The sequence below is a fragment of the Salvelinus namaycush genome, chromosome 16 (genome assembly GCF_016432855.1).
Source record: "Salvelinus namaycush isolate Seneca chromosome 16, SaNama_1.0, whole genome shotgun sequence".
In the NCBI taxonomy this organism is placed as follows: Eukaryota; Metazoa; Chordata; class Actinopteri; order Salmoniformes; family Salmonidae; genus Salvelinus; species Salvelinus namaycush.
The window spans coordinates 14945827-14972189 of NC_052322.1; the positions used below are offsets into that span (position 1 = coordinate 14945827).

The 26363-nt window shown below is 41.1% G+C and overlaps 2 protein-coding genes across 3 annotated transcripts; one reads left to right on the top strand and one right to left on the bottom strand.

Annotated features, from left to right (window-relative positions):
- Positions 1-338: 338 nt before the first annotated feature.
- Positions 339-5219, bottom strand: nfe2 (nuclear factor, erythroid 2). Its single transcript, XM_039010538.1, has 4 exons — positions 4989-5219; positions 2891-2969; positions 2412-2555; positions 339-2168 (listed from the first exon to the last, which is right to left on the bottom strand). Exons 2-4 carry the CDS (start codon positions 2936-2938, stop codon positions 855-857), a joined length of 1506 nt encoding a protein of 501 aa, XP_038866466.1. The 5' UTR covers positions 2939-2969; positions 4989-5219; the 3' UTR covers positions 339-854.
- Positions 5220-12667: 7448 nt separating this feature from the next.
- Positions 12668-22254, top strand: LOC120061046 (coatomer subunit zeta-1-like). Of its 2 annotated transcripts, none has more exons than XM_039010547.1 (9): positions 12668-12777; positions 14846-14914; positions 16558-16639; positions 17544-17635; positions 17763-17818; positions 17906-17983; positions 18494-18545; positions 19470-19508; positions 21670-22254. In XM_039010547.1, the coding sequence occupies exons 1-9, from the start codon at positions 12760-12762 to the stop codon at positions 21715-21717; spliced, it is 534 nt and encodes a 177-aa protein (XP_038866475.1). In that variant the 5' UTR covers positions 12668-12759; the 3' UTR covers positions 21718-22254. The 2 variants fall into 2 exon arrangements, with proteins under 2 accessions (XP_038866475.1, XP_038866476.1); XM_039010548.1 differs by lacking the exon at positions 12668-12777 and adding an exon at positions 13270-13302.
- The last annotated feature ends 4109 nt before the right edge of the window (positions 22255-26363 follow it).

Below are 26363 nucleotides of genomic sequence, written 5' to 3' on the forward strand. Positions count from 1 at the left end.
ACTGATTAAACAGCATGATCAATACACTGCTGAATTGTACACAGATGCACCTTGTGCTGGGGACAATAAAAGGCCACTCTAAAATGTGCAGTTTTGTCATACAACACAATGCCACAGATGTCTCAAATTTTGAAGGAGCGTGCAATTGGCATGCTGACTGCAGGAATGTCTACCATAGCTGTTGCTAGGGAATTTGAATGTTAATTTCTATACCAGAAGCCGCCTCCCCAACGTTTTAGAGAATTTGGCAAACGGCCTCACAACCACCGACCTCGTGTATGGCGTGGGCAAGCGGTTTGCTGATGTGAACGTTGTGAACAGAGAACAAACATGGTGGGGTTATGGTATGGGCAAGCATAAGCTACGGACAACGAACACAACTGCATTTTATCGATGGCAATTTGAATGCACAGAAATACTGTGACGGGATCCTGAGGCCTATTTTTATTGAAGGTATCTGTTACCAATAGATGCATATCTATTCCCAGTCTTGTGAAATCCATAGATTTGGGCATAATGCATTTATTTCAATTGACTGATTTCCTCATATGAACTGTTGCGTTTATATTTTTGTCCAGTATATTTGATCCATTTTGAATTCAGGCTATAACAACTAAATGTGGAATAAGTCAAGGGGTATGAATACTTTCTAAAGGCTCTAAGTATTGATTAGTTTGTTTAACATGGTGCCATTTTAGCTGCCATTTTATCTGATCTCTACATACACTGTTCCATGGTTTTGTATGTAAATATCCTTAATGGCACTTATTGTACTGTAGATTTAGCAACAATTTCATATTGATATATAAACTGAGGCAGTATACAATAACTGTCCAATAGATTTCATCTTTACATTATTCTCCCTCCAACACTTCACTACGAGGCACCAAGTATACGTTCCCATCAGGGGTCTGCTGTAGAGAGTAGTCATCTATAGAGTAGGGATGTCCATCCTCATCCCGGAGCTGAGAAAAGACTTCAGCATACAAGTCTGTGAGGCGGTGTTTAACAATAGTCATGTTGCGTTGGAACTCCAACCTCTCCCTGGCCAGGTGTTCCCTCTGGGCCTGTAGCTGACCCAACTCCCCCTCCAGGTAAACAATGTTCTCCAGTTTCCTCTTCCTGCAGTTCTGGGCTGCCACCTTGTTCTTCCCCCGCCGGCGGATGTCCCTGACGAGGGCGAGCTGGGAGTCCGTGAGGGTGTACTGTGTCAGGAGCTCGTTGAAGTCATCCACAGGTAGGTTGATGATCTTCTCTAGAGGGAAAGGGATCTTGAGGGCGAGGGCTCGGCGTTCATCCCGGCTCAGAGGGACAGGAAGTGGGTTACCTCTGGGTTTTACATAGAACGCCTGGGGAGAGCTCTCTCTGGTGGCAGAGCTGTTAAGATGCCGGTCGTTCAAGGCACTGGGTAAACCTTGTTGATGTTTCATTGATATGGGAGGCAGGAAGTGAGGCTGTGGTTGCATTTGGGATGGTTGTGTTACAGGGAAGTAAGAGGAGTGCATCCCTGAGTAGTGGTAGGGGTGATTGGGATGCTGCTGATAGTCCACAGAGTAAAAGAGGCTAGCTCTCCTTCCTTGCTCACCCATATTCTCCATCTCCCCGTGACTATAGTTCAGACCAACCTCTGTGCTTGAATAAGCAGGGACACCAGTCATGGCATCATCTGGTGAGGCTAGTGGTGGGCTGGACCCCAGAGATAGGCCAGAGTCAGATTCCAGATCATCCACAGTGCATGGCGGGTGTTTGCTCTGCCCATGACTTGTCCCTAGCACGTACCGACCCGGGCCCTGAGAGGGGCCAGCATTGTCGTTTCCAACAAGTCCCTCACCACCGACGCTCGGCAGACTCATATGCTCTAGAAGGCCCATCAGCGAGGGCTGTAGAGGGTTCAGAACTCTGGGGTTCAGCTGGGCTCCAGAATGGTTTCCAGAATGTCCGTACAGTGCCTCTGCTGCTGCTTCCCTGGTGGCCTGATGTTGGCAAGCTGGCATTACTTTAGAGTAGGATCCCTCATAAGCAGCATCAGGATTTGTCTCACCACCACAGCGGAGGGGCTCTGTATGAGAGTGAGACTGAGCCATGCCATAACCTCCCAGAGAGATGGGCAGCTCCATGGGATGGTACTGAATATTTTCATATGGGCTGTCATGTGGGACCTCAAACTCCTGAAATGAAGAAAAAAAGGTAAGGCTCATTGGCGGATGCTTTGTCTATGGAAAACTATGCATCATTACAGTTTATCATTACTATATGTATTGACGACAAATAAAACAATTCGACAAGTTTGTCATTGAGTTTTAAAATGCTGTGTGTATTTGTGAACACGCAAAAGTACATATCACAGGATATGTATGATCTAGGCTATATGGTGACGTAATTGTCAGGTTATTGAATACTCATCCTCCTACCTGAAGCTCAGTGATGGTCATCAGTTCCTGCCAGGCCAAGTCCATCTCTTCGTCGTGTGGGTGGGGGGCTCCATGTGACCGGGCTCCAGGGGCATGGGTGGGCATCGATACCCCCCCACACAGCCTGCCAGGATTCGCCAAGCCCTGGAGAATAGAAATAAACTTATAGCAAATCACCTTAGATATTGATAGCTCATAGGAATTTGTTGGTAATGCTTTATTTTACAGCCCTGTTTTGTCCAATTTACGTGGCATAAGAAGTGGAAACGACAGGTACTTCCTGGTACTTGCTTCAAATAATTAAACACAATCAGTAACAACCTGTCATCAAATCATATGTAGTTTTGCTTGTTTTAATGAATAAAGTGTATGTCTATGGTCTATTACACTATATGATACCACAGCCCTCCAAAAGAGGAAATATCCGAGCCAGCACAGTTTAGTTCAGCATGATATTGTGAAAAGAGTTTTCGACTCACCTCACTGTGTCTCCTCAATGGGAGCACATAGTTGGCTGCTGCACACATTCAGGACAGGCTGTGGTTGCAGCGCCCCCTCCTGGAAGAGACAGACATTGACAAATATTACTATCAGATATTCAGCCATTAGAAAATGCTGAAATCTACGGATTCAATACGTAGCTGCGAACTAACAAGGAAAACACTCATCTAGACGAAGTCTCCTCAAAGCAAAAACATGACATTTTAAAATATAGAAAATCATGTTATGCTAATGTTATACTATTTGCCCTGCAGAAAGATGTATATACCAAAACTATACCCACTGTGACATGTAACCTACTATATGAGTGTTTGGGTGCTATTCTGTGTTGAACTCTTTGGGACATGCGAAAGCCAGGCACACAGAGTTCCGTTGGGCTGGATCCATCCTATCAGCTGAGCTGTGGTGCTGCTATGCCAGACACCGATAAGGCAATCTCCTGGGAGACAGCACAGCACAGCGTTCCCTCCACAGCAGCAGCAAACAGAGGCTGGGGCTGGGGCCTAACCGCAGTCAAGTTCCATATAGTAAAGTGAAAGTCAGAGAGGGCTTTATAACCTTTATAAAGGGTTTAACCTTACGTCTGGGACAGCACATAAATAAGTCCTCAATTGAGAATAGCAGACAGTACATTGTTGTGGTTTTATAGTCATTATACCATGCATGAATTCCATATTTAGTTATGTGTATTGTAGTTGGCACTATAGAATGCAAGGTATTGACTGAGATACTTGGTCATGGTCTAACTTTTGAACATTGCAAAAATTAAGTTATGTATTGTCCAGCATTTGCTCTCATTCCTCACTGGCTTTGTTTGGATCTCAACAAATACTCGGGAAAAGAGCAAGAATTCTCTGTAACAGCACAATTATGACCATTCCATCTTCCATGACCACAATTGTTTATTTACTTGAGGTGATCTCCTCGGCAACAGAAAATATTTTCACGCAATCTGGATATACTGCTTCAGAGTGGAACATTTGATGAGGAATTACTTTGTCTCTCACACTTGCACTCCGCTCTACATGTATCTCTCACAATTAGCAGGTGATGGCTCTCACCTGAACACTGTTGCAAAGATATGACCTTATCCCACAAAATACCCACTTGCCTAATTTATCAAACCAACTACAGGTTCATCCATCGTTGTATCTCTACTATGTGATCTGTAGCTACAGGTTCCCATGCATAGAGTAACCAACATGGATGGGCTTGTAACTCTCACCATATCTTGCTACAGCCACTGTTATGTTTGTGGTGATGCTTCCTAAGGCTGTTTCCTCTAGTACTGAGGGGACAAGGTTGCTTGGCCTGTCTAACCAGAACTCTTCTTACATGTCTTACATCAGGTGTTGCATAAACAAGAATATCAGTTGTGAGCACACTGGTAGGGAACAGAAATCCACTAGACTACATTTTCATATTTTAAATTGTCTTTAAAATTGTGTCGCATGTCATTATCTGAAGAGATACAATTCAATTTTGCAGGGAAAACTTACTCACATAACTAAGAGCAAAATACATGTAATATATTTGTATGCAAAACCAATAGACAGTGGATAATAATGTGGATAAGATTAACGGATATAATATGCTATTTGTGTGGATAATCCTTCTTAGCAATGGTCAGTGTGGTAAATTTGACATTAATTACTGAAGAGGGAAAAAAGGCTTGTGAGTCAATACTTCACCAAATAAATGGCTACAATAAGTGCTCTGGCCTAAATGCTTTCTACTCTTGAAGATGACAGTTTGATTCGAATTCTATAATATGCCTGTCCTTCAGCTTGAGCATATGATCGTAATATTTGCTTGTGACTCATTTTGAATGAGATACATTTGACAATTTATTGCCATTATATGTTTTCAATGAAGTTACATTTGTTCTTTGAATAACCGCTTCTTAAGTTTGTAGGACCTGTTATGACAAAGTAACAATGAGTTAATTCAAAACGGATTATATTTGACACTGGAAACGGACCTGAAAGAGGCATCAAATCAACCTTATCTAGCAATGAAAAAATATAAACTGCTAAAAAGCTGTAGAGAAGGGGGTTGTGAAAGAACATACTGTACCTGAGCAACATGTCTCTGTGTCTTCAACAGGTGTTCAGGAGAAAAAAATCTTCAGACTGACACGTAAGAAACATAATCCTGGTAAAAAAAAAAAAAAAGTAGAAACAGAACAAAAAAGTCTTTCTATTCAGTTTAGTGAGGACGTCTGTTAATATGTCTGCTTTTAACCGACCATTATAGGGAGTGCATGTGATTTCACTCTCACTCACTCTGTCTCTGTCGCTCTCTCTCTAGCTCTCTGCTCTGCTTCACAGACAATCCCCAGCATAAATGGGATGTCTTTGCCTGCGATGTAAGCAACCTTCCTGTAAAGCAGAAAACCACAAACCAAGGGCCTGACAGACCAACAAGTATCCCGTTGAATCACCTTTTAAACCAAGGCAAATAGCTTAGCTATGATGAATAGGTGTTTAAATGTTAACTACATTCTGTGACAAATTAACCATTCAATGATACAACACGATGCACAAATCCTTACACAAATCTAGCAGATCAGAACTCATCTTCCTTTAACTAACCAAACCCCTTACAATAAAATGTCCCAAAAGAAGTCCTCTGAAAGGAGAGGTTTATGGAGTGTGATCTGGAGCACCTGGAGTTAAACCAACCTGGTATTGTTGTTAGAGAGGGCCCTGTGCAGGCGGGGGCAGTGGTGGGTTGGAGACAGGCTGGATTGCAACTTAGTTTAGTAGGGATGGAATGTACACCTCCACCAGGTAAGAAAGGACACATTGTTCCTTTATCTGGCAGAGCAACCACTAAGGGGGGGGGGGGGGGGGGGAGGAGGAGGAGCAGGGGGAGAATGGAGAGAAGCGTGTCTTACATAGCAGGTGACCAGTAGAGTCATACTCCCCCAAAAATCCCCACACCACTGCCCCAATCCAACACATGCTGTATGCATAAAGACAAGCCGAACAAGCCTAAAACTAACATTAGCACGACGGACATTTCTCTAGCCTTATCAATACACAACCAGGAGTTGGTAATAAGCCCATTTAACTATTAGAAATAATTTGATGAACTTGGTGGAGTAGTTTTACTTCAGTGCAACAATGGACGTACAGTCAAAAGGGCTGGTGTGATATTCTCATATTTAAATCTATATTCATAGCAACGACATGCAACATTTATGTTTATAACAAAAAGAACATGAAAGAGGAATTCTATGAGGGATTTATAGAGGTGGGGTTGGGTTCACATTTCAAAAATGTTGATTAAACAACAAAATACATCAAATTACTTTTAATCGTAGGGGAGAGTGGGGTAAGATGTGCCACCATTGTTTCTAAGAGACCATATACAAAATTAATAATTTCCTCAACTATTTAGGAAGAGTCTGTGAAGGAAGAAAACATATGGAAAGTGGTAAGTAAGCAAGTTAGGTAAAAAATAATAATTCACCAAGTCAAATGAATGTATTGTGTTAGATGTTTCAATAATGCTTGTATCGAAACCAAAATAGATCATTTTAAGATTGATGTCTAGACATCAGTTGGTGCTTCTATAAGCTTCGATATGAGGTCCTAAACCTAGCATGAAAGTGCATCATTGTAGCTGTGTGGGCTAATACAGTAAGTTGGGTTAAGCCAATGGCAAGTTGAGCAAATTGAAGTGTTTTCCTCCCAGGTGTAATGCAAGGCATTATTGCTGGGATATGAGATAACAACAGGGCCTGGTGTTTGTTAGGTGTTAAGCCTGTGTTAAAGCCTGTGCTTTAAGCCTGTGCTTACAATTATTAAAAGACAGACAATAATTGTGATTGTGTTGAATGGTGCTTAGGAAATAAAGATAGACAAGGTTTTTAATGGGTAGTGGTAATATTTAATTCAGTACAGAAGTGTGTAGACGGCCTAAATTACCATATCCCGCGTTTCAACTTACCACATACAAGCTATGTTTTGTAATGTTTACAATGATTTCTGATTATTTCCAGGGATACACAACATCTTGACGTAGATACTGTATCTTTGTTAGAAAGAATACTATATTTCGCTTGACAATGATGCTGAATGTAAAAATTGCTCAACACATAAAATAAAATAATCACCCCTACACATAAAATAACAAGCCAGAAGTTTGAAAAAGTCCTATTACAAAGACAGATCCCATCTCCAAGCCATAGTTTATGATGTTTTCGTGTCATTGTTCTCAAAACATGGGAAGAGTAGGTGGCTGACAGAGTCAACAGAGGTGGGTGTTTACCAGGAATAAGAGAGAGAAGGGACTTCCCAACTTCCTAGCACCCAGCGCCCTACTCACCCACCTCCTAAGGATGCTAGAGAGCAGGCTGTTATTACACCGACCACAGTGGTTTTCACTCTGGCTGCAGTTACCAGCTCAACGCCCCCTCTCTATGGTTGTGTTTGTTTGCTGCAATTGGTCTTTGACATCTTGGGCAAGTACTTTTCAATTTGTTCTCTTAAAGTATCTCATCCATCCTCCTGATTTTTACCACATCTCTGAGAATAATCCCCCAAAGGCACTATTATAGTCCTTCCTTTGTCCCTGTCCCCCAAAGACCTACGTAGTTCCATGTAAGTGTAGGTGTAATGACCTGATGTGCACCCTCTGCCTTTTGCATGGCACCCTGCCCACACCTAACCCTGTATTCTCGTGACCTACACAATATGGGCTAGAAACCATAGCCATTTATATACATATATGGATACACACAAATAATGGTGTTTCTAGCATAGTCGTATCCATATACACCATCCTAATATTGAGTTGCACACCCTTTCAGCATCAGAACAGTCTCAATTCGTCGGGGCATGGACTTCACAAGGTGTCTAAAGCGTTCCACAGGGATGCTGGCCCATGTTGACTCCAATGCTGGATGTAGTTTAGGTGGTGGACCAGTCTTGATGCACACGATAAACTGTTGAGCGTGAAAAACCCAGTGGCGTTGCAGTTCTTGACACACTCAAACCGGTGCGCCTTGCACCTTCTACCATACCCTGTTCAAAGGCACTTAAATATTTTGTTTTGCCCATTCACCATATGAATGGCACACATCCATGTCTCAAGGCTTAAAAATCCTTCTTGAACCTGTCTCCTCCCCTTCATCTACACTGATTAAAGTTGATTTTCAGGTCATCAGATCATAGCTTTCACCTGGATTCACCTGGTCAGTCTATGTCATGGAAAGAGCAGATGTTTCCAAATGTTTTGTACACCCAGTGTATATGGATACAGCTATGTCAGAATCACCATTCTTTCCACAGATAATTCTAGAATTAGAACTAGGAGTCAGGTGCATGTTCTACTAGTTCTACTCCATGATTAATACATTGCTTCTTTCTCGACAAGTATTTTTAATTATTGTCACCATTTTGTCATTGAAGAGGTGTGGTATTGGAAGTAATGCCTTAACAACCCGAAAACATGATTTATATGATTTGAGTGGAAAAAATACCTCACCACGAATTTGTTTCCCCTGGTTGCGGTCTGGAGAAGGGAAATTCTCTGAGCCAGTAGGCCCACAGCTGTTGGGAAGAGAGGAATAGAGACTCCATGGACAGAGGGGAAAGTGGAAATAGTTCTTTATTGATTATTTAAAATTTAACTACGCAAGTCAGTTAAGATCAAACTCTTATTTACAATGACGTCCTAGGAACAGTGGGTTATAACTGCCTTGTTCAGGGGCAGAACGACAGATTTGTACCTTGTCAGCTTGGGGATTCAATCTGCAACCTTCCGGTTCCTGGCCCCGCGCTCTAACCACTAGGCTACCTGCCGCCCCATAAATACCATGGAGGGAAATGTATACTGAACAAAAATATACTGAAGAAAGATATAAACGCAACATGCAACAATTTCTAAGATTTTAATGAGTTACAGTTCATATAAGGAAATCAGTTAATTGAAATAAATACATTAGACCCTAATCTATGGATTTCACATGACTGGGAATACAGATATGCATCTGTTGGTCAAAGATACCTTTAAAAAAAAAAGATATGGGCGTGGATCAGAAAACCAGTCAGTATCTGGTGTAACCACCATTTGCCTCATGCAGCGCGACACACCTCATTCGCATAGAGTTGATCAGGCTGTTGATTGTGGCCTGTGGAATGTTGTCCCACCCCTCTTCAATGGTTGTGTGAAGTTGCTGGATATTGGCAGGCACTGGAACACGCTGTCATACACGTTAATCCAGAGCATCCCAAACATGCTCAATGGGTGACATGTATGGTGAGTAGGAAGGTCATGGAAGAACTATGACATTTTCAGCTTCCAGGAATTGTAGATCTTTGCGACATGGGGCCGTGCTTTATCATGCTGAAACATGAGGTGATGGCGGCGGATGCCTGCCCATACCATAACCCCATGCCACCATGGGGTGCTCTGTTCACAACGTTGACATCAGCAAACCGCTCGCCCACACGACACGTGGTCTGCGTTTGTGAGGCCGGTTGGACGTACTGCCACTTCTCTAAAACGACGTTGGAGGTGGCTTATGGTTCAGAAATCAACATTCAATTCTCTGGTAACAGCTGTTGGACATTCCTGCAGTCAGCATGCCAATTGCACGATCCCTCAAAACTTGAGACATCTCTGGCATTGTGTTGTGAGACAAAACTGCACATTTTAGAGTGTTCTTTTATTGTCCCCAGCACAAGGTACACCTGTGTAATGATCATGCTGTTTAATCAGCTTCTTGATATGACACACCTGTCAGGTGGATGGATTATCTTGGCAAAGGAGAAATGCTCACTAACAGGGATGAAATACAAATTTGTGCACAACATTTGAGAAAAATAAGCTTTTTGTGCGTATGGAACATTTCTGGGATCTTTTATTTCAGCTCATGAAACATGGGATCAACACTTTACATGTTGCGTTCATATTTTTGTTCAGTGTAATTATCACCACAAGCATTGGCAATAGATAATGCTCAGAGACAATAGCAAACAGACATGGAAAGGAAAATGTGTTTTTGTATGCTTCATCCAGCATCCCCTATCTCTATATGATGATGTTGTTCAAAATATAACCCATTCCCATTCCTAAGTTAATATCGATGTGTTTTCACATTGCATGGCAAATGCAAGTTTGTGGTGACGGTAGACAGTGGACAACGCCCAGTGTGTTAGTCCAGCATTGTGCAACGGACGGTGCAAGGCAGGGAGGATGGAGGGACAATGCGATAGCATGGGCTGCTCCCTTCTCCCCCTCTCATGGCAAAAACCACAGCAGTTAGCAGCTCCCTTCATAAGCACCCAATGCTGCTTTTATCAGCACCCAGCAGAGTTTCCTCTACCCAACATCCTCCCTTCCCGTCTTCCCTCTTTCTCTCTCTCTTTTTCTCTCTATGCATACACACCACACTGCAACAACAATACACATTCCTGTTGCACTTCGTTGAAAAAGTCCAGGTGATAAATGTAATCTTATTATTGTTATAAGATAGTAGTAATAGGCCATAGTCATAGAATAACAACTTTTCAAAATGTGAGGTTTAAAAAGGTGAAATACTCTGTATTGTGAAAGATCACAACTAGGGTAATCTGAACATCTTATCATTGGTCATATTGAGACATTAGCAATGAATGCAATGATAGTGCAGGTTCATGTTCCTCATTTGCTGTTATTCCGATGTAACAATTGGTCAATGGCGAACATTTTACTCAACCTCAACAGACCGTCTTCTGACTATTCTGCAGAATCTCCATGAGCATCAGGTTTGCTGTAATGATGAACATGATAGAACTACCAGATAAAGAGGTTATTTGTTACACCAGTAAATGCTGTTGTTCAATTTAGTCATATTGATTAAGCCGTTAAAAGTGTCTTGAGCATACTTCAGGAAGGGGCATACTGCCAAAGTGTTGCCTTTAGACTTTAGTGTCCACGTCTTGTGATTTTCCATCAGTTACATGAACATTTTTATCCTCTAGCTCAGGGTTTCCTAAACTCGGTCTTGGGGCCCCCAATGGGTGTACGTTTTGTTTCTTGCCCATGCATTACACAACTGATTCAAATAACCAACTCATTAACAAGCGTTGATTCTTTTAATCAGCTGTGTACTGTAGTGCTAGGGTAAAAACCAAAACGTGCACCCATGGCCCCAGGACAGAGTTTGAGAAATCCTGCTTTTGCTCACAATACAAAAAGTGTTTTATTTTATTTGACTATTTAAAACACATGAATATGTTACATCAGGCAACAGATACATATACCAAAATTGCTGCGTATTATATATACAAAAAGTCAAAAGACTTGTTTCCATTGTGGTCCTCTATTGGTAGGTAAGGGATGTTCATTATATACTTTATAAATCTAGTAGTATTTCGCTACACCTGCAATAACATCTGCTAAACACATGTATGTGACCAATAACATTTGATTTGGTTATGGAGGGAGGTCCTCTTTCCTCTCTATTGAATGGAAAACCCATTTGCCCATATTGTATAGAAGTAAATGATGAATACATTTAGGAATTAAACATGTAAAGTACTAACAGTCACTGTTGTCATGGTTATATTAAGAACAGGCTATACTGTAAAAACACAGGCATCAAGGATGAGAACAGAGGAATCTGTTAAAAATAAATGTTCTCATACTGCTATACTAAGTACAAGCAATGCCAACATGTGGCATGCCAACATTCTTCTGAGAAGCATTCAGGCTTTTGACTGTACAGTCAAGGCTGCATATTGTGTTTCCTCTCAGACATCAAGGGTAATTTCGAAATCTTTAGTGGTACAATTGTGAAAACCCATTGCTGCATTGCAAAATGTGTCGGTTAGCCACAGAACTGTTGCAAGTGAATTTTTTAGATAATATGATCATTTAATGCAGGCTATATAATATATAATATACATTTAGATTTATATTTGGAAAAATACATTTTATGACAAAAACAAATAACTTCAATGGCAATGTGTCTTTCCTGTGAAAACAATATTACACTCACAATACTCCTTGCAATAACAGACAGAATTGATGTTCATAACCAAAATGGAGGTTGACACGTAAACACTGATGCCATTCTGAATAGAGGGGAAACCCCATCACTAGTATGGGTTTCCAGATTGATACTTCCCAGAAGAAACAACCAGGGTAATTAAGTTGGTTTAATGTGGGATGATTCTTTAAAAAAAAACTTTTCATATAACATGACTGACTATACTCAGACACACAATAGGAATCAAAGGGGAGAACAGATGAGCTGAAGCCAGAGAGGAATACAGTTGGCCTACCTTCATTACTGTAGGCCTACCATGTAGGTTATACTGTATTATGCTGTAATGTAAAAACCTAAGGTTTGCAGTGGTGGAGTTGAAGCGCATGTCCTTTGGTCAAAGAAATCTAACTGACTTGAAACTTTTATAATACCCACAGAGCAAGCTAGTGGTATACCACCACCCCTGCTTGCTGGAAATGTTACTGCCCAACTGCACAGTCCCTCCCTAACCTTGTCTTAATTAGTACTGTCAGCTCCTCCAACCACAAATGTTGGCCCCTGGCCCTCACAATTAAATCCTGCATAATGAATGATATGAGCAGGTAACCCAATTGTATAATTTATAGTAACAGAAACTTTACATTCAAAGTTTATTCACTCAAGTATTTGCACCTTATTAATGGTCTGGACTGGTTGGCAAATGCCTTATACCTTTGTACTCTGTACTCAGTACAGAATGGACGGTGTCATATCGGGGTGTTATGACTGACGCGGAATATCATCCAATGGGAGATCACATAAATATTTAGCTAGGTTGCTAACAAGCTAAGAAGGTTGCTAGCTAGGACCTATTGGAAGAAGATGGATACTGTAACGCTGGTAACGTTTGTTTTGAAAAATATAGTTTTTTTTATGTTACATTCCTGATGTGACTTATTAAAGTCTAGTGACTTTGACCACGTCACGAGAGATAATGTGTTTGCTGCCTGTCGAGAAATTGGAAGATATTAGCTAGCTAACTCGCCGGATGTTTTAGCAAACTAGCTGATGTAGCATTTACAACAGTGTAACTAGCTAGCTAATCAGACGATACAGTATGTAAGTTCAGAAACTCTGTGGCTAAGTCCTCTATCTCTGGTCACAATGCTTAGTCAGCTTAGTAATGTAACATGTTTCCGTTAGCGAATGTCCTTATTTCTTGCGTCCTTACCTGCTATCATAGCTAGTTAGCTAACTAGTTGCTAATGTTAGCTAATTAGCTAGCTAACGATTGATGATGTGTAACATAGACGGAGCGAAAGAGGCGAGCGAGAGCCCAACTCCGGCAAAAATGTGCCTTCCCCAGCAGGGGGACATGTTTCTTTTTTTTTGCTTACATTCAAAGCGATGAGTTTTTGTCTGGAGGTCAGTGTCTAATTTGGTCAACAAAAAATGTAATGGTTTATTTGTTCGAATATAAGTTTTGAAATGTTTTTTTACAAGTGTACTGATAAGTAGGGCGTGACATCCCACAACATCGGAGTTGTCTCGAGCTGGCTATTCTGACATGAGGCTGTTAGCATAGCATCTCTATCCATTGACGTCAACACTATATTAAAAATAATTAGATGTTTCCACCAATCCAAAGAGGAATAAGCGGGAGTTTGACAGCCCGCTGTGCTGCTTTGTGGACAACTACTCCATTGTTTGGAAGGAGAGACAACGATATCGTCAGTACATCCATAATCTTTGCCTTAAAGCAGGGATTTGGAAACTCCAGTCCTCAGGGGCCGGCGTGGTGTCGCACCCCTCCCAGCAAACACAGCTGATTTAAACTAATTGCATTCTAAACTGGAGATCATGATTAGTTGATTATTGGAGTGAGGTGTGTTAGCGAAAGTGTGACTGATACAAATCAGGCGCCTAGGACCCCATAGAGAAGGATAGAGGCCTCTAGTGGCCAACGCCATTGAGGGCTTCCACCATTTTAAAGACACATTTTGTTAATTTGAGTCTGTAATGCCCAGAGCACGCAGGACCCTCTACCAGCGAACAATGACCTGAAAACTTGAAAGAGTCATGATTATACAAGCCTCTCGTTCAGCATAGTTGGCTTATTGAAGCTGTCATTTGTGACGGAGACTTGTAAAGGTGTGCTTTAAACAATGTACATTTGTTGATTGCTTGGCGTACAAATAAGAGTATTTCTTGATATATTTGAAACAATGTCTAGTTGTGGCGGAATGCATAGCTTGACTGCCGCGAGGGTGATAAGTAGCCTGACGACTCGCACTCAATTCTTCTGTTGCTTTGTCATTCGCTACATACTTCTAATTGCTGAGAATAAACTAACGTCCGTAGGCGTGGCGTATCGTTTGTCCGGAGTAAGGAGTCTGGGTAGCCAGGCCTGGTGATAAGCACAGTCGAAAGCGAACTGCAACCCCCCCCAAACGATACGTGTTTGAATTTGTTGAGCAGAGGCTGTGTATGTTTTGGTTCTACAAAGCTGTGTCCATCCTAACATTAAATAATCAATTAATTGCAGTCATTCTTACACCATGCGATGAAATATCAATTCTAAACATGTCTATTTTCCTGCGCGCATATGACAGACTGTTTGTGAATTGAGCACGTCTCTGAAGCTGCTGAGCCGGAGGAGCGTGTATTATTCCTGCTGTAGTACTCATTGCAGCCAGCACTAGCAGGTCAAACAAACGACTAAAATGAAAAACGAAATGACTCGAGTCATTAAAATGAGTTGTTCAAAAATAAATAATAGTTTGCAACTCACTAATTCCTATGGGTTGTAGCCTCATTGGCGCTGCCCATGCTGTCACAGACGTTATAATGGCACAGATATAAAGATGAGTCCTCTATATCTCTGTGTGTAATTTATTTCGCCACAGAGGAAGAGTACGCCCATATTCCCCTTCACTGCTACTCATGTCTGTGTACATCTGTCTAACAGGAACCATCTTTGTACACTGTGAAAGCAGTCCTCATTCTGGATAATGATGGAGAGAGGCTCTATGCAAAAGTAAGACTGATGATTAGGTGTGTTATACTGGGCTTGAACAAAAGCCTGCACACTCAGTAATTCAGAACCGAAGTTGGCAAGCTCTGCTATGTAACTAATTCTGTCGTTATGCAATACCCAGCTGCATTAGTCTACCATTGGAAATGTACTAACACGGTCGATCCATATGAGTTCAATCACTTTTTGACAGCATCCCTTTTGATTTAAACAAAACTTTCCATACATCTTTGCCCATGGAAGAAGTGGTCAGAAAGTGACTTGTTGGACATGAATGCCAAAACATTCAGGAGATAGGGGTGCTCAAAGTTTCCCATTTTGCATACCCCACCCTACCATGAGACATCCATGTCCATCACTGGAGAAGATACATATTTAAGTCTGATATAATTTATAATCTTACAAAATAGGATCTTCAAACAATTTTATTTCATATATTTTTTATTGTTGAATAAAAATCGATTTTTTTAACCTTTTTAATGTAAATTATCTAATAATGTGTATACTCCAATTTTTATTATATTTTTTTCTTATTTGCATATATAGCTTATACCCTACTTTAAATCTTCAGAGGTTTTTGTGATGTGCCAGCCATCGGTTGAAACACAACATGCTCTTGAGTACAAGGTGGGTGTCATTTCAAACATAGGTCCATTCTATGAATTATATTTCTATCCCTTCAGACCAATGTCAACTTAAATGGTCATGTCTATTCTATTATCTATATTTCTATGATTTCAATAGGTATCCTTTGGAGGATTGACAGTATAATTTTAAACTAATAAAAAGCATGAGCTGGCACACACCCAGAGAAAAGTATTTAGTGTAGAGGTGCTGACTAATGGTGAATAAACTGTAAGCTGTTAAAACCAGAAGAGCCGCACACTCTATATATAACCGCCCTGTAATTCATTGGGTAAAAAAACATTTCGGCATCACTGTGCCTTCTTCAGGGTGGCACAGTGATACCCAATAAATTACTGGGAGTTTATTTTTATATATATATATATATACACTTGTTATATATGGAGTATGGTACTTTAAATAACTTTTTTTATAGCTTCCAGTATAATTTAAAACCGGTATTCCCATTCAAGTCAACATTCTCTGATGTACCGCCGGTACCATTTTGAAAGTATAAATTTCTATTTTATTATTTTAGGACACCCACCCTGTATTCGAGCATGTTGTGCCTCAACCGATGACGTGCACAAAAACCTCAGATTACGTAAAGTAGGGTCTAAGCTACAACATATAAGATTTTTTTGGTTTGTTGAGTTTACACGTTTTTAGATCATTTACGAAGAAAAAAGAAAAGATGACAAAATTATAAAACAGTTTGACAACCCTGTTTGTAAGCTTTTAAATGATATCAATCTCAACCGTTTATCTTTTCAAGACATGGATGTCTCATGGTATGGTGGAGTATGCACCTTTTTATCTCTTGAATGTTTTTGTATTCAGGTCCAAAAAGTCACATTCTGAGCATTTTCTACAATGGGCAAATATGTATGGAAGATTTCATTCAAATCAAAAGGGGTGCTGTCAAAAAGTGATTGCATTCAAATGGATTTACCCAACAACCAAAAATATTTGTGGTATCGATCCCCTCATTCTGTTCATGCATTTTACTGCTTTATTGACAGTATTATGATGGCACCTACCCTTCAGTGAAGGAACAGAAAGCTTTTGAGAAGAACATCTTCAGCAAGACACACAGGACTGACAGTAAGAAATGCATTTGAATACACACACGCACGCAGACTAGTTATGTGTAGGTCAGCTTTGTTCACCTGCACCTGCCCATGCAATTGCTAATAACCCATCTGCAACCCCTGACTATTTTTGATAAAGTGAAAATCTGAGGCCCGTACCCGACCCTAAACCACAAAAATATAGAAAATTGACAGTGGGTGCAGGATAAAAAAACAACAAACAATTACGCCTAATTTAGATCGCCTACCAAAATGTAGTAAATTATAAGCAGAAACATAGGCCTATATGTTAATCAACTTGTCTATACTTAGATACGCATCTCTTCTGTCGTTACTTGTTTCCCTAGAAGACTAAATGAATCCTTGGTCACCAGAAAATGTCATACAACGATTGAAGCATTCATTCTATCTAGTTGACTACGATTTGGTACATTTTTAGAGACCGGGAACGTTTTAAGAAGTTTAGGGACCAGGGAGAAAGTGCAGTAACTCTCTCTTATTGAATTAAACTCAGACATTGTCCTTTTTGCCTCAGTTGATCGCCGTTAACTTTTTCTGCCCAAATTCCCAAAAGCATTTGGCGCGTGAACAGTTGGTGCGTAAGCCTAAGCTTTACGGCCTAACACCAGATCAAAAAAATATTAAAGAAAAACCTCAATGTAGACTTTAGATATGAATTGCACAATAATTATACATTTATGGATTTTTAATGCAAAGTTTCAATTTTTTTCAACCCACACTCCACCCACATGCCCTTCATCCACACAATATTTCATGACCCTAAACACACCAGCCTCGCGGATATAACCGCAGGGACTGCAGGTTATGAGTCAACTCGCACTTCACTAACACATGCACAGTTCATTGAATCGTGTTTTACCTCTTTGTCTCATTGTCATGTTTCTGTGCCTACTCAGGTGAGATCGCTCTTCTAGAGGGCCTCACAGTCGTCTACAAGAGCAACATTGATCTCTTCTTCTACGTTATTGGAAGCTCACATGAAAATGAGGTCATCATATTGGAAGGACGTGATTGGAAACAATTAATGCATTAATTGTATGTTTCATTTCAGTGCACTCTGCCATTCTCTAAATAACTTTTTTGGTGTGTCGGGTGTTTTTGTTTCCCTCCAACAGTTGATGTTAATGGCTGTTCTGAACTGTCTGTTTGACTCACTTAGCCAAATGTTGAGGTGAGACCTAAAGCTTATTAATTACAGCACATATTTAGTCATCGGTCTTTAAAAGGCAAGCCTTAAATGATTTGTCTGTCTCTGTAGGAAGAATGTTGAGAGGAGAGCTCTACTTGAGAACATGGAAGGTCTCTTTCTAGCTGTGGATGAAATTGTGGATGGAGGGTGAGTTCTATATTTTATACATTGATAGTTGAGCTGTCCTCTTATCCAGAATGACTTTCATCTTAAGGTAGCTAGGTAAGACGACAACATGTCATAGTAAATACAACTTTTTCTCAGTAAGCAGCTGTCAGTAAAATCAGTGCTAGTAAGACAAGTGTGGGCAGTGGCGTGTATTCATGGTTGCCTAGGGTAGCCAGGCTTCCCCCAAAAATTGACCAGAAAGAAAAAATTATCAGAGCAGTTGCTCTCCGGTTTTGTGATGAAACAAAGGTGTGGTTGAAATTATTCTGCCGCTGTGTCTTCTTATTGTCTCTGCCTTTATATCACAGTGGCAAGACATATGAACTAACAGGTTACGCAATTATCACAACACATGGGTTGAAATATGTCTTTATTTCTGGCTTCCCCAGTGATTATTATTATTATTATTTTTTTTTTTACCCACCCACTGCTCCCTCTGTCCTTGCAGTGTGTGAGTGATAACAAGCTTTTCCCTGCTGTCTCCTACAGCGTGATTCTGGAGAGTGATCCTCAGCAAGTGGTCCACCGCGTAGCTCTAAGGGTAAGTAAAGGTCTCTCTCCTCCCCTCCCCTCCCCTCCTCTCCCTAGAAAGTACTCTTAACTCAACCTAGTGGACCTTAGTGGAAAGTGTTCTGAGTATTGGTGCTGTTGTGTGACCAGGAGCTAAGAACACCTGACAAATGCGGGTAGATTTTTGTAATTGGCGGAAAATGTGTCTATTTCACCAGCCACTGTTGGTGGGTGGTCACGCCTCCACAGTGTGAGCATTTCACTAGCATTAGTGAATAAAAAGTCAAGTATGATCACATTTATAGTCAAATAAATGCTGCAGTAGATGTTTTCAAAGTATTTCTGCCATTTTTGTATCATAGCTGGTAAATTAATCTTACAAAATCAAAGAACTACGAATCCTATATAGCCTATCAAACCTTGCGCTGAAACACTGCCTGGCTGGGGGTTGTGCGCAGGTGAAACGAAAGTTTACTGAAGTGAGACTTTATGCTTGTTTCTTGGCTGTTTACATGGTTTTGTAACAAGCTAGGTTGTTTTTCTATGTTTTGAGTTTCAACTGTTAGAGAAGAGAAGATGACACGGCTACTAGTCAGATTAAATCTCACGGGCACAAACATGACTCCAGTCGCGCAACCACGGCAACCTCCCGCCCTTAAAGGGGCAGGTGACATTTTTGTCTCATCTGTGATATTTTGGTTAAAAGACTGAGATGACAAAAAATTACAACTATTCAATATACCAGATTATTTACGTTTTACTAGTAATATTGTTTCAGAAACATTACAAAGCATGCTCATCTGTTTTGTTGGTGTAATTTTAGGGGCTTTTTTTTTTTTTTTGACTTGTAAAAAATCTGAATGGCTGGTAGATTCTTTTTTTAAAATCTACGGCGGCTGGTGGACCAAAATGTTATTGTTATGCCCTGAAGGCCACTATGTGTTCTCTCCTACAGGGGGAAGATGTGCCTTACTCAGAGCAGACTGTTACCCAGGTGAGGAAAAACAGCCCTAATTACCTCGTTCATCTCAACATACTACACTGCTCAGTGTGGAATATGCTCCATTGCATTATTGACTTTCCACTCTCCTGAGACTTAGGGTGTGTCCCAAATGGCACCCTATTCCCTATGTATTCCACTACTTTTGACCAGGGCCCATAGGATTCTGGTCGAAGTTAGTTCACTATATAGGGAATAGGGTGCCATTTTGGACAGAACCTTAGAGCTGTGCCAAATGTCCTCGCTTGGGAATCCAGACTGAATCACGCTACATTTCACCTCTCTTGTTTTAGTGACAGTGGAGTGAAACAAAAACTGAAACGGAGCTGAATTGAGTCTAGATTTCCAGGCTACCAATGTCCCTCTCCTCTACATGATGGTGATCCGCATACTTCACCATCTCCAATCCTACCGTGTTGCTTTCACACTTCCTTAGTCCTTTTGGATGTAAATCACACAATTGGAAATGATTGGCTGATGGTATGGTAGCCAGTGGTGGTTTCCATTGTGTGTGCACACGCCTGTGTGCGTCTGCGCTTAGCTCCTCTCCTGATTAATGTTCTCATTTAAGAGGCCTGTGACAGGCTGCCATCCTGCCATCCCTTCCCTCTCTCTCTCTCTCTCTCTCTCCATCCCTTCTCTCTTTCTCTCTGTCTACTGATTAATGGCTGGCTGTCTTCCTCATGCTTTATGGTTCTGGTTCTCCTTTCCTTCAACGAATTAAGATGATTAATTAATTCCTGCATATTTTCCTTTACTGGCATTACTCATCTTCCTCCATCTAGCCTTTTGTTAAACTTTTTGTTGAGGTCAATTTAATGATTGCATTTTTATGTGAATCATATGGTCTCCCTCCATTTCCTTAAAATGGTCAATTGGTCTTCTAAACCAAGGTGGATGAGATTAGATTCAATCGGTGGATTCCATTCATTTGTTTCGATAGGGAAAGTCTTTCGTTTTGAAGTGCAATAAAAAAAAAAAAAATGGAAGTCAAAATTGTAGGGATGTAACGATTCCCCAATACGCGTCGGTCCCCAGTTCAAAAGTTTAAGATACGAGTGCATCGCTCCGCAGGAGCCCAAACTGATCCAAATGAAGCATGCATCGGTAAGAAAACCGAATGAAACATTACGAATAGCCTGTTCACTAAAGTTTGTTTACTTATATATTTTTTCTACCTTATTGGGAAAATACCTATAATCTATTGTGACTGAATTGCTGCGTCCTCTTGTTCAGCCTATTAAACTTTTTTGCATGTAATTGCGATTGAAATTGATCAACAAGTCACCAACGAGGGTTAGGTCTACCCTATCCCTGTTCTAATATTCGTTGGCTACATCTGCGTGACACCTTAAGCATTCTGATGTTTGTAAAATGGCTTTCGCAATATTAAATCATAGGCTTTATTAATTGAGGGACAACAAATGTAATTTGCTGGGTCATTGTTACCAAAATGCGCTGTAGAAAATGGTGTTTTACTGGTGGAGCTGTGTATGCTACGAATTGAACACTCATATCTTGCTGATTGCACATCCTAACTGCTGATTGGGGCTTTTCGATTGCCAGGTTCACTGTACAAAATCTTTTTGGTAGTTGTGCTTTCAACAGTCAGTGCATTTACATGGACAGGGTAATGGTGTGATGTCATAACAAGACCAGTAATCAGTTTTGTTGGGCCTCACTGGTCTGAACTCGAGACGAGAGCAGCTTTCCTCCGTAAGGTTCCAACTGTCAAAACCATTCGCGTTTGAGATGAGGGTGAATTCCAAAACTGTGTTTTAGTCATTTCTAAAGAGTAACATGTCTATTTATATCTCAACATTTTAATCTGCTATATGACAACTTAATCAGTGGGTGATGAGGATTTCAGATTAAAAGTGGGGGGACAAAAACATAAATTGCCCCTCCTATGGCTCAGCTCAAACACTACATCACACACAATCAAATCGTTTTGAGTAAACGTATTGCTCCTGTATCGTATCGGAGCCCATGTATCTAGATGCATATCGAATCGTGCTTGTAAGGAGAGATGCATGCCCTCATAAAATGGATGTCGTTAACGAAAGCTGGATGCTTATTACACAAACAGGTTTGTTTGTATGTTTACTTGTGTTGGTATGATCTGTTTTATAAGGCCAGTTTTTTTCATCTACAGGTGCTGCAGTCTGCCAAGGAACAGATCAAATGGTCTCTGCTACGATAGAACCTGTCGACTCCCCTCATTTAACACTGTACCACCATTACCCATGGCTCCTCTCTCTGTGACGCCATCTCTTCCCCTGTGCTCGTTACTCACCATTCCTTCAATCAGGACTGATGAGAGGATGATCACTCAGCCAATCAGACACTGCCAGGGGAAGGGATATCTGAGTTTTGTCTGTCTGAATCAATCATTTCTATCATGTGTGTGTCTTTACTGTAAAGGTGTATTCTTCTGATATATAGTTCTAACGCTAGCTATGAGAGATATTGGATGGTAGCGTGTCCATACATTCCAGTGGTTTGGTTCGCGTTTTCTTCCACAGTTCCTTACCACTTCCGTTGACCGCTTCATGCCCCTCATCTCTGATAACATTACATGGGTTAGTACAGACCATAGAAATAACTCCTTTCAAATTCTATGGTCCAGACATATGGTCCGATCAGGCAACATCGTTGTTCGTCACTATGTGCTCTTCGGAATACTTTATGAACTCAGTCATTTAAATCTTTTGAATAAAAAACATTTATAGACACTGAAGCTTCGACTATTATGATATTGTGTGGTTGGTTATGTTCTTGGTCGCCCTATTGATCTTGTCACACATTGAAATATGTTAATGTGAGGTTTTTATAAATGAAAACTGGTAGACTATGCTCCATTACGCTCATACATACATACATACACACACCACGGCTGTCAGCCAATCAGCATTCAGGGCTCGAACCCCCCAGTTTATAATGCCCTGTAGATTATGTGGAATTTCAGTCCACTTGAATCATGTACTGTCTCAGTTGCAACATTCCCATGTCAGACTATGTTTTTCCAGAGAACTTGGCCGGCCAAACAGGGAGAGACTCACAGCTAAAGCAAGGGCTCCATCTCCTGGTTGATGCATCAAAACCCATTCCTGAGGTAAATTATTTTGATGTAACTAAGTGCGTCTTTATTGAGACACTTTCAGTTAACGTTATGTGTTTAGGTGCTGATGAATCATGTCTTACATGTTTTTACCTTGAGTTACCTTGATTTCCCTTGGTAATCTCACTACACATCCAATCCAAATTGAGCAGTAGAGAGATAAATTGAAGCATGCAATTCATCTTTTTTTTTTGTAGAGCCCCCCCCACCACCACCACATTAATTTTAAATCAATTGAAAGATGCCCTCCAGAGAAATGGGTGCGGAATCAGGCACTATATCACGTTCTTTTAGTGTCTGCATTCCTACAGCACTGCTGGGTTGTGTTCATAAGGGCACGCAAATTAAAATGTTGTTTAACTTTTCGGAATGGAAATCGATATTAAGAAGTCCAGATGGTCCCTCCCTGTTTGTCTGTTTGGTGCCTATTGCCCCTAGTGTAGTTACACACATTCTCAATCTAACTTCTATAAGGTATTTGATGCAAACTGAGATGTGTACCATGTTCCATAACTGGTCTACCATTTATTAATGTGAACCGTATTGGATCAGTATATCATCAGTATGATAATACAATGGCTTTAGTATAATATATATATATATTTTTTAAGGCTTGTGAATGTTATAGATTTTCCCTCGGTGTCTTGAATGTACTCACACAGCCTGTTTTAAGTTGACAACCCCAGCATGTACAGACCCATCTCTAGGACAGAGAGCATGTACTGCTAATTGACAATGGATGGATGAGGTTGCTGTTCACCTGGGGCTCCCTTCTCTTTTCTATTCCCTCTATCCTTAATGAGAATTTGGCTCGGATATCAAAGGCGGAAAGAGATGAAGGGAGTGTTCAATTAATGTCCAGTCAGATCAGAGGTGTTTGATAACACCGACACTCACAGTCTTGTTAAGGTAGAACCAAAGCACCCTTTCTTAGCAAGTTTGTGTTTCATAGAACAACAGGCCTCAAACCTGCTAGTGAGGTCTTATAAGCCTTGACCTAGACATGATTGTCCTTTTTCTTAAGATGTTTGCTTATTCGACCTGCTCAGACACAATGCCGCTGTTTTTGTCCATCAATTACAAGGCTCGAGCCCACCACACACCCCTGGCTGTTTTACAGCGTGTTATGTACAGCGTGTCAACCGTGGCGTTTCTGACTATTATACTCATTCCTGTATAATTAATATAAATTACCTCTACGGCGTTTTACGATGAAAGATAATTATCTGATGAAAGATAGCCGTTGACTGCCCCAAGGTGCTGCCAGCCCTCCCGTCGGTGGAATATCTAGTTGGAATTGAAGGGACGGCAGGACACACACACACACAGTGACTGGGACATATAGAACATCTAGATGACAACTACGTGAGTGAATGGCAATACAGGAACTACAAATGTGTGTTTTGTGCGTGCGGGATCAATTTGAACTGTTTCCCTCCGTCCTCTGCTGGGTGAGGACACGGTGAGATGAATCGAAGCACCTACGGCAGTGCTGCTGTCTAGATCTGCTGCTGTCTAACCATGTCCTCTTTAACCTTCACATCTCCTGATTCCCCTCCCGTGAAACCACACACTGACTGAGACATGTGCTATAGGTTGACCTTCAGTATCAGCAAACTGGTTTGATATTGGAGTGAATAAATAGCATGGTACCAGTGATGGTAACACACCTGTCAGTCATGGCATCCTTTTATCCACTTAAAGAGTGGTGGACTTACTAGCAACACAATAGAGGATCTGACTAGAGGCCCGACAGTGGGTCCGTAGGTCAAAGCCCATAACTGTTTCATTACCCACACTTCCTCTTCATCGATCACTGGTATACACCAATGCTCAAACATCCACTCAGCTGCTACTGCAGCGTCCACAATGTGATCATTCAGAAGACATCGTTTTTTTTTTTATCATAGGAAAGACTGACGCGTCACACAAACCAAACATTTGCATCCCTATCTGCCTTCAACAGAATAATGTAGAAAAATAGAGAGTCATGAGCTGCATTTACTCAATTTAAACCAATCAGAAAATCATTTATTGGCACAGACTGTGTGAACGAGAGCTATAAAGGCTTGTGTATGCATGCGCGCATTCGTGTGTGTGTGTGTGTGTATGGAGGGGAGCTGGGACTGAAAGCATGGATGGAGGAGGGGTAGTAAAGGGGTCTTGGGCTGGTCTCCTCTTCTCAACAGCATCACTACAGTATGGCATGCTTTATGGCTCTGGTCGCCATGGTGGCCCTCAGAGGGGCTGTTTATGGATTCCCATAGAATAGAAAATCATTGCTGCTTTGCTCTGTGGAGTAGCCGGCCAAAAACAACAACACCATCAGAGCACAGACCACAGCACTTTCTCTCTGCCCTGGCCCCCTCAGCCATAACTCAGCACACAGTCTGTTTTTGCGAGAGAAAACAATTATTGTATTAATATCAATGACATAAGATGACGATAAATCACTGATGCAAATGTTTAATTCCGTGTTGATGTATGATAAAAAATGTCACAAGGACCGTAGCTGGTTTATTAGCTGCTGTTGATCCTTTCGGTGGGAAAGTTACATAGGTTTGTTAGGATAACGCTTTTTTTTCCCATCATTGAATAACTTTGCTTTTACACTAAGCTATTTATCCATCCTTCATCATGTTTCATTTGCTTCTCAAACTGTGTCATATAAATATTCCAACACTTTGATAGGTTAATGGTGTGCATTATCCAGGGTGTAGTAAATGGAAAAAATACTCCAACTTGGCTTGTCTTCTCTCCATCTTTGTCCTACCATTCCTCTATGCCTTTTGCAGTTCCTATGCCTTCAGCAGTTTACTTTTGGCAAAATGTTTTTCCTTGTTCCTCACTGAAAGTCTGTTCTCATTTAATTTTTGTATAGTATGTTATGTCCTAACACATGTGAAAAGTGTCATACGTGATGTGAACCCTCAGATGTCATTCCGCACAAGACTGTTGATGTGGGAAGAGGAGCTGGTAGTTTATCTCTGTCTCTCGCTCTCTCTCTCTCTTTGTGATTTAGAAGCATAATGAAATCCCTTCAGATCCAGGCCTCTGTCTTGCTGTGCTGTAGTACCCAGACAACAACCGCTCTTCATTTGGACCCGCTGACTGCAGACTGCTGCAGAGAGCTGGAGGAGGGACCACATCTGGTCAGCCAGAGGCCTCTCTGAGCAGAGCATGCAGCTCACAGCCCCTGACCCCTAGACCCGGGGCAGTCTGCCTCCAGCCAGTCAGTCCCACTGTCTGCCCTCATGCCTCCAGCTTGTCCCAGCTTGTCTGCCCACTGATATTGCTGTTTCATGGCTATCAGAGCCAGAGGTAAGTGTTATTATGAAACAGTCAACCTACAGTTTGGACTGGAGGAGTTGGGTAGTGATGCAAAGAGAGGGTGAAAAAATAATTCCCATAACTCATTTTCACTGCAGACATCAGACATACAGCCGTCTGTGGTGGCAGTAAAGGTTTATGGGTATTTTTCCTGGTGTTATCCAACTCCAGTACCATCCCTCGGGGGGGGGCACACACATATGTTTCTCCTCTTTTGTGGCTGTGTTTAGTCTTGTTTTTGTCACATTCCTCTGTCTGCCCTCTCTATGCTCTTTAAGTTTTTTAAACAGTATGTTTTGGATGTGACTTTGAACATGGCGTGGCTAAAGAATGAGAGGGAGAAAACAAGCGTTTTAATTCTGTGGCATACCGCTGTAGCCTTCAGTTCACCCACCCCT

Excerpts from the sequence above, each read along its gene's own strand:
- nfe2 (XM_039010538.1), bottom strand. The coding sequence starts at position 2,938 with ATGTGTGCAGCAGCCAACTATGTGCTCCCATTGAGGAGACACAGTGAG. Across the intron at positions 2,556-2,890 it reads CATTGAGGAGACACAGTGAG|GGCTTGGCGAATCCTGGCAG; the intron begins GTGAGTCGAAAA and ends TCTATTCTCCAG. Across the intron at positions 2,169-2,411 it reads TGACCATCACTGAGCTTCAG|GAGTTTGAGGTCCCACATGA; the intron begins GTAGGAGGATGA and ends TCTTCATTTCAG.
- LOC120061046 (XM_039010547.1), top strand. Across the intron at positions 17,636-17,762 it reads GAAGCTCACATGAAAATGAG|TTGATGTTAATGGCTGTTCT; the intron begins GTCATCATATTG and ends TCCCTCCAACAG. Across the intron at positions 17,819-17,905 it reads TCACTTAGCCAAATGTTGAG|GAAGAATGTTGAGAGGAGAG; the intron begins GTGAGACCTAAA and ends CTGTCTCTGTAG.